Genomic DNA, 21,288 nt, shown 5'->3' with positions numbered 1-21,288 from the left:
TGATATTTGGTTGTTTCCACTACGCAAAACACACAGGTGCAAGCGTTAAATTAGCTAAATATTGATCGATCACGTGATCTTAAAACGAGAGTTCGATTTGTTTACTTTTCACGTTGCCTTTCTACTGTCAGAAATGGAAAAGGTTGCAAGCTCAAAAGTTGGGCATACACATCAGTCTGCTACAGGATTGTCTTCTGTTAGACTTGTTGTCACTGTTGTCGTCATTGTGGCATGTTTCACGGCACTGTATCCTAAGTTTTTCCATCCAATTGTAATGAGAATGTTAGGAGTGCCTCTACAAAAACAAAAGACTGAGCCAAGTGAGTCTGGAATGATGTTAAAAAAAGATAATAGAGTTCTTTACAAATATATATCATACATCCTACCCTTTCCAACTTTCAATTAATACATCAGGATTTTTAGATATATATCATCATATATGAGGGTAGGAATGCCCTTTATCTTCAAATGTCCAATTTTCGCTACCTTAGCGTCAAATGAGCCTTAATTTTTTATCGTCATTCGTCAAATCTCATTTTGTAGCTACTGTTAGCTTCAAATGAAGTAAAATGTTTATCGTTATTTTTACAAATATTTTACCGTCATTTGTCATGTGGGGTACCCCATTCCTACCCTCATATATTGGGTACGTTATGGGCCTCGGTTGGTCAAAGAGGCCACCATATTTGATCTGGAGATCATGTGTAGATATATCTTTGGTTTGTCTGTTTTTGCCGAGGAGCACTGTGGTGCTCTCCGAGTACTTCCCCTTCCTTCACCATAATAACAGTCTTTCCCATGTCCTAACACTCCCTTGGTTTGGGTTGGGGATTATCGGTGGTGATGGGTTGTATATAGATTAATGACACATCTTCATTAATCCTTAAGGGGAGTGTATACCGATTCCACAGACCACAGTACACTCTCAGCTCTTGAGGGGTGCTTCAAATAATGAAGGAATTAACATGATTAACATACATACATACAGTTTTAGATTGTAGTTTACATTACATAGAACATGTAGAAATGAAGAAGATGTGGTATGAGTGCCAATGAGACAACTCTCCATCCAAGTCATAATGTGTAAAAAGTAAACAGTTAATTTATAGGTCAAAGTACGGCCTTCAACAAGGAGCCTTGGCTCACACTGAACAGCAAGCTAAATGTATAAAGGGACCCAAAATGACTATAGCTAGTGTAAAACAATTCAAAAAGGAAAATGTATATTATAGTTTAGCCTGGGGCTGCAAAAGATAAGACACATGTCTGCCCCCTGTTCAAATGACAATTCTGCACCATTGTGGTCATTTCCATAATTGGACATGTTGGGTAAGTAATTTCACCAGCTCTGGTCATTTTCAAGAATAGCTTAGTCACTAAAATTTGAAAAAGTAAAAAAAAATTATTGTCATTGTCCATGTTGTCACTTACATGTAATGATGTATCATACTTATACATGTACATGTAAAATATGCTACTCAGTAAAAGGAAAAGAATCAGTTTGGTTCCAAAAGAAATGCCTCCTGGTCGTTGTTTTAAAACCTAGAACAAATCCATAACTTAATGCATAGGACTATTATCTTATCATGCCTATTGATCTTGTTCATAGTGTTAACTGTTAACAAACCTGGTATTTCTGAAGATTTCAAAGCTCACATCCAGAATATTTGAAAACTTCACACCCGTAGCAAAATCACAAAAAATCTTACACTGAAAATTTTTACTGCAAGTCTTTATTTACCAACTCTGGTTCTGTATGAATGGTACACATATGTATTTGACTAAACCATGTAAGGTACAAATGATTTGTGTCAAGTAAATAAAATATATAAACATTTAAAAAAAACAGGTTCATTAAAAAAAAGTAATAATGGAATAGGCCAAAAACATCTACTGACAATATTTTCTACAGGTGCAACACACTGACACATTTACACTTTAATTTATAATCAATTTATCATGTTAACGGTGTCCCAAAACACATAACCATACATGTTCCTTATGTGGATTTTGTAAAAAAAAGAAAAGGACATTTATAACTCATTCACTGTCATAAATGTTTCTTTTTTGTATTTATCATGTTTATTTTCAGATCATCCCCCTAATAGACCCTCTCCTCATGGCCATGGAAACATGCATGGAGCACCAGACCCACACCATGATGATATCAAAAGACACATGCGTGTAAGTGTTTTAAATTGTTTTGACATAAATATTATTTCCAATATTCACAACTGTCAAGACTATATTTCATCCTGAACATGCATGAAATATTTGCCATCGGACGTTAAACAACCAACAATCAATCACAATGGAATAAAACACCGAGTTAAATGACTCGGATTAGCTCATCTTATAAGGGATGGCTTGGTGACATATTTGAACACTAGTCACTACAAGATATTATAGGTTTAGGGCTATTCCGTTAAAATGTATGTGGGAGGGTAGGAAGGGAAGTTTAATTATTGAATGTGGGTCATGGGATTTTTTTAGCTCACCTGGCCCGAAGGGCCAAGTGAGCTTTTCTCATCACTTGGCGTCCATCGTCAAGTCGTCGTAAGTTTTTACAAAAATCTTCTCCTCTGAAACCACTCGGCCAAATTTAACCAAACTTGGCCACAATCATCATTAGGGTATATAGTTTTAAAAATGTGTCCGATGACCCTGCCAACCAACCAAGATGGCCGCCATGGCTAAAAGTAGAACATAGGGGTAAAATGTATATTTTGGCTTATATCTCTGAAACCAAAGTATTTAGAGTAAATCTGACATGGGTAAAACTGATTATCAGGTCAAGATCTATCTGCCCTGAAATTTTCAGACAAATTTGACAACCCGTTGTTGGGTTGCTGCCCCTGAATTGGTAATTTTAAGGAAATTTTGCAGTTTTTGGTTATTATCTTGAATATTATTATAGATAGAGATAAACTGTAAACAGCAATAATGTTCAGCAAAGTAAGATATACAAATAAGTCCATGACCAAAATTGTCAGTCGGCCCCTTTAGGAGTTATTGCCTTTTATAGTCAATTTTTAACAATTTTTCGTAAATTTTTGTAATCTTTTACAAAAATCTTCTTCTTTGAAACTGCTGAGACAAATTTAACCATACTTGGACATAATTATTATTAGGGTATCTAGTTTAAAAAATTTGTCCGATGACCCCGCCTTCCAACCATCATGGCAGACATGGTTAAAAATAGAACAAAGGGGTAAAATGAAGTTTTTGGTTTATATCTCTGAAACTAAAGCATTTAGAGCAAATCTGACAGGTGGCAAAAATGTTCATCAGATTTAGATTTATCTGCCCTGAAATTTTCAGACGAATCCGACAACCCGTTGTTATGTTGCTGCCCCTGAGTTAGTAATTTTACAGAAATTTTGCAGTTTTTTGTTATTATCTTAGATATCATCACATGATCATTATAATATCTAATATCTAATACTATTAATTATGATTTTAACCTTATTTTTCATGATTTCCAAAGCATCAGTAAATACAGGTGAGCGACACAGGCTCTTGAGAGCCTCTAGTTTCAGTATGCGTCCATTACCATTATGCAAAATTATCCAGAAAATGGTTCTTGGTTGTAGGGATATTTTGAAAGTCCTTTCCTACCCTCCCACATACATTTTAATGGAATAGCCCTTATTTAATAAGGCATTATAAAGAACTAAGATAAATATTTTATGTATTTTCGGGCTTAATGACCATCTTCATATGTCTTAACAATATTAAATTACAATAACAATAGATTTACAACAGGAGTCACTGCCCAAACCTTGATTTAATAAAACTTTTGCAAACTTTCTTTTATACTGACAGCTAAAATTGGTTTACTACTATTGTGAAAAACACAAAAGGCTTAACTCTTATCACAAATCATCATGCAAACTCCACATAGTTTATATATGTTACTCTTCCTTCAAAAATTATTTATGACCCTTTTTTAAGGGCAAGCTGAGGAAAATCATATCACACTGTATACAGTGGTAGAATCTGTTTTAAAAAATAATTAACAAAAAAGGGGCAGAAGATACCATACATGCCATATAGGGTGAATCAGAACTCATATGTAAAACAAAAGTGGAAAAAAATCATGACACAAAAAAGAAAAAGAATGAATAAAGAAACAACAGTCTACATCTGCATAAAAAACTTTAGTCTGAGTGATGGGAGTCCCACCAAAAGCCAGCAGTGAAGTCAGGTGCTCCAAGAGGGTAGTTTGATAATAGAGTTTGGTATTTTTGTTAATAAATTTTTTATAATATTTGTTGATAGCAAGATGAGGTTAACATAAACATTAGTATAACAACATTTTGTTTTGTTGTAAAATTACAGCCAGGACCACATCCAGGAATGAGGGCAGCAGCTGAAATGAACAAACAGAATAAACAAGGCTCCTCCGGTAGAGGAGGTATGATGGGAATGCTACTTCCTGTTTACGCCTTTGGTATAATTGGATATCTTATCTATACTCTTGTGAAGGTATGTCCAAAAAAATGCATGTGTGTTTACTGTACCCAGACTGACCCTTATTTTTGAGAGTCAACCCTAACTTTTTTTTCATTGAAAATTGGGCAAATTATATTTGCACTGGTATTTTTTTTACGGAGATATTGATTGTCTTTTTGTTTTAGGGCTAGCTTAATGTTGAAAATAGTCAGCAAGTATCTTGAAAAAACAAAGGACTGACAAAAACAACTTCACCCCTAATGCGGCGTTCACACAGTGCCGATTATGGCTTCCGTTTGAGATCAGACAGCGCTAAGACACGAAAAGTTAAAAGTCGGATTACTATCCTCATTGATCTGGAATGTCCTAACATTGTCTTAACGAAGTCGTATATGTTCGTAACAGATTCCTACGGCATGAGAGGCTGCCATGTTGTTAAGAATAAGATTTTCCTCAAAATTCAAATGAAAAATATAGTGTCATCTATTTCCAGCCAAAAATTGGGAGTATTAATTGCTTTAATGATGTTTATCATTTAATAAAAAACATGCTTCAAATTTTAAAAATTTTCCAATAATTTCTATGTATTTTTCTATAAAAAGGATATGACATTTATGAACATTTTTCTTTTTTGAATATTAACAGCAACTATCCTCAAGTTTGGTAAATTTTTCCAGGTGTTTGGCAAAAAAGATAAAGGAGAAAATAGTATGGGATATGGTAAACGGGGTATGTCCTATGGCCAACAACAGAGTAGTGACAACAGACCTGTAGAACCTCAGCGAGAAGAGGTGGAAGAGCAAGAAAATAAACTAAAAGGATTGGAAGATTTATTGGACAGAGCTTCAAATGTTGATAATAATATATGTTAGTTTTTATAGAATATATGCCTTGGGTAAAAAAAGTGTGTATAATACACAACCAAATAAAGTATGACTTTTATGTGTGGACTTTAGAGTTGGCGTTGTGGTATACACATCCTGGACACAAAACTATCTAATTGGATGCACTATTTCATGAGACTATGCATCTGAGAGATGCATCATGATTACAGTAGGTGTGTCCTATCATTAAATTTGGATTATCCTCGAGCTGTTATAAAGTATCACAAAAACCTCAATATTTTATTGCAAATTTCCTTCTGCAATTATCAATAGCTTTGCTTAATGTAAAGGCAACATGTGAGATTTCATTATTTGTTTCTCTCAGTAAATGCATGTATGCAAATATTAGAAATTAAATAGTATCAAACTTTGAAAAATATGCCTCTGAACTATTTGAGTTTCTCTTTCGATGCATAAAAGGTTAGTTTGCTTCTTTGCTAGTGAGGGTCACCTTCTTCTCTTTATTAGCTATTGATGATATAAAATAATAAATTTGTCAGACTTGTTTTTGAGTCTCATTTTATTACGTGTCGCTTGATTTGGTTGTCCTGTAATAAAAGAGAGTTGAAAAAAGTAAAATAAAAAAAAAAACAAACTCCAAGGTAAATTCAAAACGGAAAGTCCTTTATCATATGGCAAAATCAAGGGCTCAAACACATCAAACAAATGGAAAACAGTGGTAATATTCCTGACCTGGTACAGGCATTTCCTTATGTAGAAAATGATGGAATGGTGAAAGATACCAAAGGGACATTCGAACTCATAAGTTGAAAAATAAACTGACAGCGCCATGGCAAAAAACTAAAGACTGATCAACACAAACCCCACCAAAAACTCGGGGTGATCATGTTTACTTAATAACTATTGTTACACCTTGAATAGGTATTATACAAAGATACTAGTGATTTCATGGTCCATCTAACAACAAGCAAGCTTAAATTCATATATGTATTTCTTTGTACACACACAAGTATATACTGTGGATTCATTTATTTTTGTGGATACCATTTTCGTGGATTGGGAAAATCTTGAATTTTTTTGTAGATGTTTGATTTCATGTATTTGCCAAAGTCTGTATACAATCCCTTAGAAAATGGGTTTTAAATTTGTGGTTTACCTTACTTAATCCACGAAAATTGTTATCTAACAAATTATGAATCCACTGTATTTACTGTAAACCCAAAATTAATATATCACAATGCGACACTGTATACATGTAATCGATAGTTTCACCAATCAATAGTAATTTTGGATATTATTTTTCCATTTTTTTAAATATCTTTTTAATGTTTAGCAACTGAAGAAATGAGAGAATTACAAAAGAGACTTGAAGAAACAGAAAAACAGATGTCCAAGATTCTGAGCGCCATGCAGCATGTATCCACTAAAGTTGAGACTGTTGCTACTGATGATGTTAAATCTCAAGAACAGGTATTTTGACCAGTCATCTTTGAGCTTTTTAAGTGAAGGGAGACAACTCTTTAAACTAATAAATTGTCATTTTTGTCGAGCCTGCGACTTTTGTCGCAGAAAGTTCGACATAGGGATAGTGATCCGGCGGCGGCGTTAGCTAACTTCTTAAAAGCTTTATATTTTAGAAGCTAGAAGACCTGGATGCTTCATACTTTATATATAGATGCCTTATGTTACGAAGTTTCCGTCTGTCATATGTCCAATGTCCTTGACCTCATTTTCATGGTTCAGTGACTACTTGAAAAAAAAGTCAACATTTTTTGTAATGTTAATTTCTTTCTTATTATGAGTAATAGGATAACTATATTTAGTATGTGCGTACCTTGCAAGGTCCTCGTGTCTGTCAGACAATTTTCATTTGACCTCGACCTCATTTCATGGATCAGTGAACGAGGTTAAGTTTTCGTGGTCAAGTCCATATATCAGATACTATAAGCAGTAGGTCTACTATATTTGGTATATGGAATGATTGTAAGGTGTACATGTCCAACTGGTAGGTGTCATCTGACCTTGACCTCATTTTCATGGTTCAGTGGTCAAAGTTAAGTTTTTGAGTTTTGGTCTTTTTTTTCTAATACTATATGCAATAGGTCAACTATAAATGGTGTATGGAATGATTGTAAGGTGTACATGTCTAGTTGGCAGGCGTCATCTGACCTTGACCTCATTTTCATGGTTCAGTGGTCAAAGTTAAGTTTTTGAGTTTTGGTCTTTTTTTCTAATACTATATGCAATAGTTCAACTATATTTGGTGTATGGAAATATTTTATGATCTATATGTCAGTCACGCAGGTTTTATTTGACCATGACCTCATTTTCAAGGTTCATTGCTCAGTGTTAAGTTTTTGTGTTTTGGTCTGTTTTTCTTCAACTATAAACAATAGGTCAACTATATTTGTTGTATGGAAGAATTGTTAGCTGTACATGCCTGCCTAGCATGGTTCATCTGACCTTGACCTCATTTTCATGGTTCATTGGTCAATGTTTAGTTTACTTGGTTAATGTTAAGTTTATGTGACAGTTGTAATAAAGCTTTATATTTAGGACTATCAACATAATATAAATGATTAGTAAAGAAGGCGAGACATTTCAGCGTGTGCACTCTTGTTAATGATTGATTGATTGGTGTTTTATCGCCGCTTACACACTACTGTGGTATTTGTGGAAGTCAGTTTATATTGGTGGAGGAAGCTGGAGTGCCCGGAGAAAACCATGACCTTCGGAAGGAAGACTGACAATCCTAGTCGATTAAGATTAGAGTCAAGTGCACCTGCCAAGTGCGGGATTCGAACTCACAACCTCAGTGTTGACTGGCTAGTGATACACTGAGGTCCCTGTCATTTGTGAAAAAAAAGATGTAAATGGTAGATCTAATAGAAAGCAGCTGTTTATATTCATGGATGTTTGCTTAACAGCCCTGTGTGATGTTACTAGTTGATAATTTCTAATGTTCCTGACAGTAAATATTAACTTTATGCATTAAAATAAATTATTATCCTGGTTGCAGTGAAATAGCAGTGAAATTAAAACAGATGTATAACAAGTAATATATATTGTAATTTCACTCTGATGTCATACAAGAACACATGATCAATAAATGTTGTCAATTAGGTTACTTCTTAATGAAAATAGAATTTGTAGAAAAAGATGTAGTTCCTTGCATTATATTCTTTATTTACATAAGTTGTTAAAAAATCAATCTAAAAATAAAAGTATGGAAAAAGGTTTAACTAGGTAACAACTATAATGTGATAATAAATTTAAGCTTTCAAGAATTACAGTGTTCCAGCTAGGATTTCAAAAGGGCAGGGAGCCAATCATGAAAAGGGCACTTTTGAACGCTAATTGATGATTCAAAAAGGGCAATTCAAACATTGTCTTATGTAGACAGCAGGGGTTTCAGCTAGGAGTTTTGAGGGCTTTATTCACTTTACACGAGATGAAAATAAAACCTTATTTTGGGTAGCAGAAAGGGACCAAGGATGTATATTACTACTACTAGCTATACATATGCCCAAGTCCTTCATGGACCAGGATCTTTGAATGCCTTAAACATACTACAAATCATGAAATGTAGGCAGTCATGGCATGATTTGACTGGTGTGATGCTTAAATATGAAGATTAGCTCAAGGATCCGGAAATTTAGTGCACAATTTCAGTTATTTTTAGGGGACATCCTGATCAACAAAAGTTGGGTTCCTCTTTTTTAAAACCAGGAATCACAGCATAATTTCCATAAATGAAATTGTAAGGACTATTTCACTGGATAATCACTATCCCTGTAAAAATGTTTAAATCCGTATTTTGAATTCATTTTATAAACTTGGAACGATTAAAATGACTGTCTATTTTAAATTTATCAAGAGAAGATCACATTTACTTTCGATTTTAAACAAGTGAAAACAGGAAGTGACAAGGAGATGATAAATTTAGAATGAATCCGGATTCATCTACGGATTGGTTTTTGTTTAACAAAAAGGCAGGAATTTATTTTTTTTTAAATTAAGTTGCTCAGTAAGAAATATATTTGTCTCTCTCGTTCAATTTGATACTAAATGATTTTGTATTTGCGTGTCTATTAAATTTATAGAAATATGTTCACACATGCGCGGTACATGATAAAGAAAGCACATGTTTGACTCTTGAAAGTATTTTTGAACGTTCATGAATAAAGTTTTATCTTTATAATCGAAATTGTCGAAAGATTTTAATGAAAAGTTATGTAAAATGTGACGAAAATAGTTTAAATGACGAAACTACGTCAACCGAGCTGCAATTAAAATACTGTCCGGGGGAAAACAATATTTTGTTCGATTGACGAAACTACAAAAACATCTATGGATAAAGGAACTGTAAATTGTGGTCTTTTGAGAAATATTGAATTTGAAATGCTGACTGACTGATTTTACTGGGAAAATTAATTATAATGGTCAATTATGAGGTTTAATTAACAGATTAGTGACCCATTTGATGGCGATAAGCGGATTACCTGTAATCACAACTTAACACCTGCTGTAAATGTAGAAACATGAAGACAGGTAGATTTATAGTATGTTTATCAAAATATTACGTCAATAAAGGCATGGACTTGCGAAAAAGGGCAGGGCGTCTTAAAAAGGGCACAGGGCGTCAGAAAAAGGGCACAGGGTGGCAGTCGGGAAAGGGCGGGCGGACCGCCCTGTGAAAACAATCAAGCTGGAACACTGAATTATTGTGTTGTTTGTCACTCATTTAAATAGTTTTAGAAGACCCATTGTTGGCCTTTGGCTGTTTTCTGCTCTTTTGTCGGGTGTGTGTCTCTCCGACACATTCCTAATTTCCATTTTTAATTTTATTTAGAACTTCCAATACTTTCAATTCTTTGATTAGTTATTCTATAAATATCACTTTATTGTGTTCACAGGCAAAAACCAACGGCAACAGTTCAAGTGATTCCAGTCCTGATATCAGTAGTTATGAAGTGGTTGATAAGAATAAAGAAAAGAACTCTTCTAAAGTGGAGACAGTAAAAGCATCTGAAACCAATGAGGACACACAGACAGAAACAATGGAGGATAAGGACAAGAAAGAGGAAGTAATGTCTGCAGACAATGATGAAGTAAAGGATACTGAAGAAGTTATAAAAGATAAACATGAAGAAGAGGAGTCAGGTGTCCGTCAGAGGAAAGGTCAAACAGGGTCAACTGAATAATCATCTCTTCTTATGTAGGCTCATTAACTGTCTTCTTTTATATGATATTTTGGTTATGACATACATACTTTTAAGTGGGTATCATGATTGAAATTGAATGCAATATTGACCAGTCAATGCTTATTATGGGGATACCAAATTTTGGAGGTAATTTATCACTCAAAATTTTGTACTGAACTACATAAATTGAAAAATCAATAGTTTGGGATCCCTAATTTTGTTTGAAAGTCTTTTAAGACATTTAGTTCTTAAACATAAATTTGTATTCAGAACATGGGTGTTAATTGATGCAATAACCATTTATTTATTGTGTTAGATTTGCACTGAAACTCCTGATTGAAAATGAAAAAAAAGTACATTACGAACGAAAAGAAACAAAATCATTCCATATTTATTACATACATATTTTGTTACTCCAGACCAGACATGAATGTAATGAAGAAGTTTGGCAACCTTACTTTTTTTCCTGCGTCCCTTTCTTTTAAAAAAAAAGTTGTATGAAAAGCCTTGGCTTGCTCTTCAATCTGTAATTAAAAATGGCAAATTACATTACATGCCATATAATATGGCAGAATGTTTTCCTGAATATTGTTGTACCTTGATATTTGCTGTATTTATTAGTTTGATACTGCTGACCAAATTCAAAATTTTATTTTTTTTATTTCATGAGTTCATTGAGTTTTAACTTGTAAGTATGGATGTTATTATGGTAAACTAGTACCTTATATTTTTTGGTCATTTATATTGGGGTTCTATTGGCAAAAGAATGATAAATGTTTTCATATACATTAACTGAATATAATAAATATAATTTAAAATGATTATTCTGTATTTTGGACAAATCCTATATATTCTACATTTCCATAGTATGTTTTCCTTGCATACAAAAATGACTTTTTCTGCAGTTTTTAATAGAATTAGGTAACACAAATTTAATGTCATTTGGTAAAATATTTTATTAAGAATTTCCAACACTACAATTTTTATTCCCTGTAATTTTTCATCAAAAGTTATATGTACAATAGAATTAGGATACATTTATTTATTACTTTGGCATTTTGAGATAAATTGAGAGGTAAAAGAAACAGAGAATTGAGATTTTCAACACAAATATTAAATTTCCTTTTTTTTGGTAAACTCCTTTTTTATTCTTAATTAAGAGTGACAAATATTTAGAATTACCTGTGAAATTAGATTTAAATGTTCATAGAATTTGTATTCATTACGTCCTTTAGTTGACCTTGTTGACTATAGCTATAAACAAACTGTAATGATATTGTGATAATTGTGGTTTTTGATATAACTGATAGCTTTATTTATTGTTTTTTTTATACATTACAAAGTATATATATATCTGTTGGTGTTGTGATATTTATTTATTAAGAAATCCTGGAATCTCTGTTTATATTTACATATTTATATTTCATTATGTTTTTTTTTTCAATCCTATTTATTATATATAGGTACATGATTTATTATTTATTCGTGACAGCACAGTGCCTGGTGTGTAGTTGCATTTTCATGATTTATAAGATAAATGGCACTTTTCAAACAATTACACTTACTAGTGTTTATATTCCCTTGAAATAATATGACATTAGATGATTTATAAGGATTTCAGCATTCTGATTGGCAGACATCAATCATGCAATATAATAAAGAGATGTTTTATGTCCCAATACAAACCATGATCCATGACTGCACGTCTCCATAACAAAGTTACAACAATACATAGGGGTTCTAAAACAAAATAATGAAAATCTTGAATTAACTAGTCATTGAAATTAAATAAAAAAGAATTGAATGGCTCATTTTATTAAATTTTGTATATGCTTGTTACAGTATTGAATGCATTCCTTTTAGTATACAGTACTAACAGGCATGGGAATTAAGCTTTTTAAGGGGTAGTCCAGCCCAAAGTTATGTGATCAAGCAAAAATGTAGAAACAATTATTAGCCAGCCAAATTTTTACAGACCTGTCATGGATACTGAGCCTCTACTAATTTCCATCCCTGACCAAAGTGTTGATGAAATCATAAAAGGGGAAACTTTCCTTCTGATTAAATTAAGGATTATCTGTAGAACTTGGGATCAGGTGAATGACAGATTTTTCTTAATAATACTTTTTCTTTCTGTTTTTCTGATTTTAACATTTTTCTTTTATTTTCATTTTTTCTAAAAAATTTTGAGATGGTGGATATATATCTAAGCATTAAGATCTTCATAATTGCCCAGGAATTCTCAATATAAGACCAGTAAACTTTCATCTTTTGCACATTGCTATATTTTTTTTAATATTTTGCTGCCAGATCTGTTAGCATGGTAAATATATTTTTTACATTCTAAGTATGTGTTTTACATTATCATTTGTATGAACACAATAAAAGTCATTGTTTTATATTTTTGTCTCTTTTTACTTTGGTCATCATATCTGGTACTACTGATAAAAATGGAAATATATATGTTATTGTAAGTCCTTGTTTGAATGTTGTTTTAGAATAAATTGGGCAGAGGTATCTCTCTGATCAACAGAACAATTTCTTCAAGTTTCTTTAGTGTAGCGACACCTATGCAATTGTGTGGTTTTTATTTTACTTCCTTTATCGTAAATGTTTTATGTTTAATTTCTGACAATCATGACATACCCATTTCTATTTATAAATTGATAATTTTTTCTATAAATTTATCTATAGTTTACAAAATGTTCAGTTGTGGAATACAGTAATTTACAATTGTATACTGTCCTGTATGTGTTCAGTTTTGTATGTATGTAATTAATACTCTCATTTACATCAGCTTTAGAAATTAATGTGAATATTTGTCGATTGAAATTTTTCATTTTGATGAAAAGTGTGAAAACTGTTTTTGTTCATTTTATGATATTAAATATTTAAAACTTTGTTTATAATTAATCATTTCCTTCACCCAGATGCCTTTGATAAGCCTAAACATCTGTTAATGATAAGTTTATCCATGAATCTAAAAGATATTAAGCTGATACCTTTGAATTGTTGGATACCATTCAGTTTTGCTAATGATTTTTTCCTCCTCAGAAATTGCCTAGTGTTTTGTTCATGTCTTTATCAAAAATAGATGATATTAAATGTTTAAACTCTTCAATGTATTTTGTTTCAATGACAAAGTTTAGTATGTTATTGTGATATTAATGTGTTTAATAAAAATGAAAAAAATGCTTCTTGTTTTAACACTGCTAAAGTAAAGACAATTTTGTTTTTTTAGTTTATATTTATGTGTAATTTGCCTGCCATAACAATGAAAATAAAATTGAGAATGGAAATGGGAAATGTGTCAAATAGACAACAACCCGACCACAGAGAAAAAAACAGCCCAAGTCCATCAATGGGTCTCCAACATAGCGAGAAAATCTCGCACCCTGAGGCGGGCTTCAGCTGACCCCTAAACAAAAATGTGTACTAGTTAAGTGAAAATGTAAACTCCGAAACATATAAATGAACTAAGATTTAAAAAAAAACATATAATAGAAAAAAGAAGATGTGGTATGAGTGCCAATGAGACAACTCTCCATCTAAGTCACAATATCTTCATACTAAATACTTTTCAAAGGTGGTACATATTTAAAATAGTGAGACGAGATATAATAACACAAAGGCCAGAGGCTCCTGACTTGGGACAGGCACAAAAATGTGGCAGGTTTAAACTTGTTTTGTGAGATCTCAGCCATCCTCCTATACCTCTAGCCAATGTAGATTTAACAAACGCACAATGAAAAACATGTATTAAAATCTTTTGACCTTTTTTTTTTCTCATGTTTTACATTTGTCATTTCGGGGCCTGACATTATACCTGACATTCTTATATACATGATGTATATGTATATAAATGGTGATGAACTTTTTTTTCACATTATGCATGTTATGGTGGATGAAATATTTATATATACTTTAAGCGAGAAATCTCTGATCCTCTATGAATGAGGTGAAGAAAAGACGCAGATACAGATTGACAATCAAACCACATCTTATTATTTTTATATATAGGCCTTTTTTGGATCGAACTAAAATGTCATTACATATGCATTTTGATAGCAGGAATGTGAATGTCACCGTCTTGACAGATTATATTATATTTCGAGAAAGATATATGGATCTTGAAAGAGAGAAAGAGAGTCGTAAATGATGCCGAAAGCATCCTCTTGTCCTCAATACTACCCCATTGTCAACTTCTACTCTGAAACAACGTACATGTAGCAGCTTCAAATCATGCTAGGGTATTGTTTTTTTACCTTCGTTATAACATATTATTTTTATGTATCATCTAACTTGAATTAAAGAAGCAATAGTTTTTCAGAATGATCAAAGTAGGTGTGATAATTCTTTTGTTAAGCTTAAAGAAGATAATGCATACAGTTGATTTTCGTTCATGTACTTTCTCTGACATTTTTGTTAAACATAGGTCTTGCCTGTCATATAATAAGGTACTGTTACATTTTATAAACTAACATTCTGATGATACTGCGTTTGCTATAATGTATCAATGGAATTTTCATCTTATCATTTATGGGACCAGAATATTCATTTAAAGATGCGGACATTACTAACAACTGCTGACCTAACCCAATCCCTGATGTATCTGTTTTGAACTAAAAGCAATTTACTGTTACGAAAACTAAATTTGATATACTTTTTATCAGACCGGATCAATTGATTCAACAATCATAAAAAAGTAAACCAAAACATCAGTAAAAATCTTTCATCCAGAAGAAACTCAAAATTGATCTGTAACTTTTATGATATAACAGAGTATAAAAGTGTGGAAAACAAGATTTTCATCCAATTTTACATTTTCGAAGAAACACAACTTAATTCGGCAATAATGTATAGTGAGCACTTCTGTGTTGACATGAAATATCATTGATATGGTCATAATTATAAATTAACTGTTTACAAAACTTTGAATTTTTGAAATACTAAGGCTTTTCTACCTCAGGAATAGATTACCTTAGCTGTATTTGGCAAAACTTTTAGGAATTTTTGGTCCTCATTGCTCTTCAACTTCATACCTTTTTTGGCCTTTTTAACTCTTTTTATACGACCGCAAAAAATTTTTGCGGTCGTATATTGGTATGACGTTGGCGTCGTCGTCGTCGTTGTGTGTTAGTGTATGGATCTCTCTGACATTGTACCACAATGTTCCATATCACAAAGGGAATGCTGGGATTGATTTTGGGGGTAATTGTCTCAAAATTTTAGGAATTAGGGGCCAAAAAGGGGCAAAAAACAAGCATTTTTCTAGTTTCATGACAATAACTTGTGTGTAAGTGTATGGATCTTTCTAAAATTGTACTACAAGGTTCCATATTACAAAGGGAAAGCTGAAATTGAGTTTTGGGGTAATCGCCCAAAACATTGAGGAATAAGGGGCCAAAAAGGGGCCAAAAATAAGCATTTTTCTAGTTTCCAGACACTAACTTGTGTTTAGTGTATGGATCTCTCTGAAATTGTACTGCAAGGTACCATACCACAAAGGTAAGGCTGGGATGGATTTTGGGGGTAATTGCCTCAAAATTTTAGGAATTAGGGGCCAAAAAGTGGCAAAAAACAAGCATTTTTCTACTTTCAGGACAATAACTTGTGTGTTAGTGTATGGATCTTTATGAAATTGTACTACAAGATTCCATATCACAAAGGGAAAGCTGGGTTTGAGTTTGGGGGTAATTGCCCATATAGTTTAGGAATTTGGGGCCAAAAAGGGGCCAAAAAACAAGCATTTTTCTAGTTTCCAGACAATAACTTGTGTTCAAGTGTATGGATCTCTCTGAAATTGCACTGCAAGGTACCATACTAAAAAGGGAAGGCTGGGATTGAGTTTGGGGGAGATGAATCATAAGGGGGTTCAAAAAATTTGGGGGGGGATTTTTTTTTTCTATTTTAAAACTTTTATGATGTATTTAAATTGGTAATTATGGTTGCAAACTCCATTGGAAATTTGAATTGAGATTATGACCATATCTTGAGGGAAAGCATTTTTTTTTGGAAAAGGAGGGGGTAAAAAAGAAATTGTGGAGGCAATTTTTATTTCATTTCAGATTTCAGAAATTAAAAAGAAAAAAGGGGGGGGTTAAAAAAAAATTTTGGGGGTGGGGGGGGGGGGGGGGGGGTCAATACGCAACAGTATAGTGTATCTCACAAAAAAAAAACATAACCAATTCTAAGTTCTTTGACTACAGTTATTCGACGTCAGAAACCTATTAGGTGTCAAATATTTATTTACAATCAAAATTCAGACCTGTATCAAGCGCGAATATTGTGTCCATTTTTGCCCCAACTGTTCAGGGTTGGACCTCTGCGGTCGTATCCAGCTGCGCTCAGCGAAGCATTTTATTGATTATCAAAATTATAAAAATTACTGTGAAAGAACTTTCAATCGTGGAGTACCAATTTTCATGGTTTTTGTGGGTTGCTTTATCCATGAATTTAAGTGTCCAATGAAATATAACAACTGTTGTCTAGCTCAAAACATAGATGGAAAGATCCCCATGTAGGTTTGACTAAATGGATATGGGTATTGTTGATTTAATCTAGAAAATACACCGAATATAAGCAAAAACAGTATGACCTTTATTTAAAACTTCAGAGAGGATTTTACCCATTTAATCCTTAAAGAAACTTGAATTGTCCGACTTTTAACCATTAAATTCTAACAAAAAGTATAGTTTTGATCGACGAAAGTCAAATTTCCGGTGATGATATGCCGGATGATATATTGAAGTGCTCATAATTCTCATAGGAAAAAAAATCATTTTTTGCTTGCTTTTTTTAATTTCAAAAGAATTAAATTCTACAATTCAAAGTACATTTGTAGGACTTTTTATATGTAACCGTTTTCTTTCAGTGACATGTTTATGGCCCAATTAACACCTTTGATGATCATTTATCTGTTGATCCCAGGTTAATTAGTGTCATCACTTCTGATTTCACGTATGCAACATTTAAAATGTTTACTTTGCAATATCCTTCTATCGAGACAATTTGTAAGCATAGCTTATATCCAAAAGCAATTATTTTATTAAATATTCAATGAATGTTGTCATTAATGAAAGACGAACAAGTAAGTGAAAATGAACACCTTATTTTGCAATGTCCCACAAATCAATATAAAACAACAGTTAATTATTTTCAAGAACACGTTTTCTTTAAGTGACATGTTTATGGCTGAATTAACACCTTTGATGGTCGTGTATCTGTTGATCTCAGGTTAATTAGTGTCATCACTTCTGAATTCACTTATGCAACATTTAAAATGTTTACTTTGCAATATCCTTCAATCGAGACAATTTGTAAGCATAGCTTATATCCGAAAGCAATTATTTTATTAATTATTTAATGAACGTTGTCATTAATGAAAGACGAACAAGTCAGTGAAAATGAACACCTTATTTTGCTATGTCCCCCAAATCAATATAAAACAACAGTTAATTATTTTCAAGAACATCATTTCTGATGGCTTCAAATTCTTCGCTCGATTTTTTTTTCTTTAGAAAACTAAATTCCACGAATGTAAGAACCCACGAACATATAGCTTTTGCTCAAACCACGAAAATTGGTACCCACGAATAAAAGTACTTTCACAGTATGACTGATGAACTCTCTGAACTGGAGACATTTATATATATATTTATATTTAGCTCACAAAATATCAATTTCAGGCCATAATATTTTTATATCGAGCACACAAAAAAATTAATATGTGCGCACTGTATTTTATATTGAACGCACAAAATATATATTGAGCCCACACACTATATTTAGCGCACAAACTAGTATATTGTTGCACGATATATATTTTGTGTCTGCATAGATCTCTAACAGGGCTTCGTAAAAGTAAATCTACCTATATAACAGATACTTTTAACTTTCATTAATATCAGTGAGAAATTAAAACCTTGTCAATCAACGGAACCTTCTTAACTTGGTTCACGCATTTTAAATATAGTGGGTTATACTTATAGCTAGCTAAAGCTCAAACATGTATGCCAGTTGTTTATAGTTGCGTTATAAATTGACAATATTGGGTGAGCAACCCAAATTACTGACATTCAAAGTCGATTGATAACCGGTCAACATATTAATAAATCTTTTGATTGAAACTCATGATAGATAACAATGTATTTGAATTTGATGGGAAAATTTAAAAACAAATAATAGGTACGGCAATTTGCGGAAGTCCCATAACCGGGTATCTGTGTCATACTTATGTTGAAATAAGGAATCAAATGGTGTTTGTGTTTGATGTCAATTCACTAAAGGTAATATTTTCCTTATAAATTTGTAATTTTGAATAACACTTACTCCCAGATTTAGGCAAAAATAGTTCACTGATGTTAAAATCTCATATATTGGTCATAGCTTCATTTTTTAATAAAAAACACTAAAGATACAAATCAAAGAACCACCCAGGAACCGACGGAATCGCATGAACTCCTAATTAGTGATATCGGTGACGTCTACAGTGTCGTTGTCTCCGCTATAGATGCATCATCCGCCAAGCAAGATCACATTCATTAAAAATGTCACAATCTGAAATAGGACAATTTTGATGAAATTACAGATCAGAAATTCAAAGGGTGGGATAATACATGTACATCCTGTGTATATAAATGTCTATTGCATGTTTATGATGTTATGTAGTCTTACGTGTCAGTCTGACATATGTCAGTTAAGTAGGGTTATCTGTGTCCATATAAAAAGGTTTATATGACTTAATTGTCAAAGAATGATTGATAATATAAATCCTAGTTGATAAATGTAGTAAAAAAAACCTCATCATAGATACCAAGATTGAAATTGTGAATCAAGACCGTGATCCTAAAGATTTTAAACGAGTATCCAATCGCTATAAGTAATGCCGTATAGATATTTCACAGTGTGAAATGTTGTTGACATGTAATATAAGAAGCTTTTGAGCTGGAAGCTTTTTAACGTTATTAAGCTGATCAAGTATATATGTATAAAATCACATGCTATTGATAAAGAGTTGTCCTTATGTCTTTGTTTTGTCCCTTTTAGCCAAACCTCATACGTGATCTTTTTTCCATACATACGCTATACCTGAAAATTGTGTATGCATACTGTCCAACGTGTAACTCTTGCAACTGCCTTTCGAGCTTTTATTATTGGACATAGGTTTAATACAATAAATATCTTCCATGAGTTTTTTTACATTTTTTCTGCTATAGTTGAAGAGTAGTCATTTTACTACAGACGTCTAGAACATAAACTAATCACCACTAGCTGATAATAATTCGATCATTTGATTACAATTATAATAGGGTTTAATTGAGTAATCGCTATTATAATTCATATTTTCTTACTTTCGCAGTTATATTTTAGACACTAGTTTAGTCGTCATATCTGGATTTCTATCGCTTGCAACTTATTCCTGATTGTGACATTTTAACTGAGCGAGGATTTGTGATGCATACATAACAGGTTATACTAACCCTTTCGACGTATCCAGTCTCAATCCTTGTGGAGTGTTTGCTATTTCCTAACATTTTTTTTAGTTTATTATGCACTACTCCATCACATATTTTGACCAGATTCAACTTCGTTAAAGTGATATGACACTTTAAACTTAAATAAAAAGTTGAATATGTTTTATATACTTATTCTTGAATGGCTTAGTTTACTATAAGACAAGTGTGGAAAATATTAAAAAAAGATATCATGGCTCTATCGATCCACGTATGTCGATAATACGTTATAGATTCGTAATAAATGTAAAACAAAAAAACGTGCATTCAGGACTAAGTTTAGTATATATGCATGAATTGGTTCTGCAATTTCGATCCAATTATAATTACAAGAAACTCGTTTTATATGATTTTAGCTGTAATAAATTGTCTTTCTTTAGTCATAAAGTATATACAGATCACTGTTCATGCAGACTTTATTAAAGATTTAAATTTCTTTATTGATAGTATGATTGGTCGTTGTGATGATGATAATATATTATCAAATTATTTTAACTTCAAACGATAGTAGCTGCGCACCTAGTATTGCAGATTTTTTTTTACTTGACAGTTATGCATCTTTAGACAGGAAAAACCTTCAAACAGAAGGAAGTTAGAATATTCTGACAGATTAATTGGCATATTAAACAATAATAGCTGATACCTCGCTTAGGAACTTACAGCTGTTTTTTATTTAGTTAATTTAACATGTTGAATGTATTATTTAAAAGAAAATTATCTAATTAAAGCTAATAATAACAGCCAATATTGCCCATTTTACAACAAAAATCTTAACTACTAAATGACAAAATTGAAAATAAAATATTCGGCAAAAGAAACGTTTAAATTTTGCTAAATCTATATTCGCTTGTTTAGATCGCAATGTTACTCTAACCGCATTATTTGTCGTAAACGTTTCAGATCTTGTACGATTTGCCAGAATATGTTCTAATGACAAATGAATAGAGCGATTTTCAAGAGGGCATTACCTTGCAATAACACAACAGTTTATATATAACACAAAGTACTTTGAATACTTTCCTTTCATTTAAAAGTCATCATCAGCCTACTGCAAATATAAAGGTTCTTGTAAATAAATAATGTTTGGTGATTATTCTAATCTGATCTTCAGAAGGCAAATATAATCGAAATATTGAACAACGTCTTTCAAAAGCAACACTAAGACGGGCTAATACGTGACATTCTATCTTACTCAGTTATTCCATCGATTGTCTGGTGATTTTAAGTCATTCAAACGCATTAGCTGAAAATATACTGACAAGGCCTTGA

At 32.4% G+C, this 21,288-nt stretch overlaps 1 protein-coding gene across 1 annotated transcript; it reads left to right on the top strand.

Annotated features, from left to right (window-relative positions):
- Positions 1-70: 70 nt before the first annotated feature.
- On the top strand, positions 71-13,698 carry LOC127705429 (resistance to inhibitors of cholinesterase protein 3-like). The gene is made up of 6 exons (XM_052209743.1): positions 71-320; positions 2,093-2,184; positions 4,342-4,488; positions 5,133-5,322; positions 6,634-6,770; positions 10,217-13,698. Exons 1-6 carry the CDS (start codon positions 134-136, stop codon positions 10,502-10,504), a joined length of 1,041 nt encoding a protein of 346 aa, XP_052065703.1. The 5' UTR covers positions 71-133; the 3' UTR covers positions 10,505-13,698.
- The last annotated feature ends 7,590 nt before the right edge of the window (positions 13,699-21,288 follow it).

The sequence above is a fragment of the Mytilus californianus genome, unplaced genomic scaffold, assembly GCF_021869535.1.
Source record: "Mytilus californianus isolate M0D057914Y unplaced genomic scaffold, xbMytCali1.0.p SCAF_6, whole genome shotgun sequence".
Taxonomy (NCBI): domain Eukaryota; kingdom Metazoa; phylum Mollusca; class Bivalvia; order Mytilida; family Mytilidae; genus Mytilus; species Mytilus californianus.
Note: the sequence above shows the minus strand (reverse complement) of the source record. Positions and strands in the feature narration are given on the sequence as shown.

Bases quoted from the DNA above. Each gene is read 5' to 3' on its own strand.
- LOC127705429 (XM_052209743.1), top strand. From the start codon at position 134: ATGGAAAAGGTTGCAAGCTCAAAAGTTGGGCATACACATCAGTCTGCT. The intron at 2,185-4,341 runs GTAAGTGTTTTA...GTAAAATTACAG, and splicing joins ATATCAAAAGACACATGCGT to CCAGGACCACATCCAGGAAT. The intron at 6,771-10,216 runs GTATTTTGACCA...TTGTGTTCACAG, and splicing joins ATGTTAAATCTCAAGAACAG to GCAAAAACCAACGGCAACAG.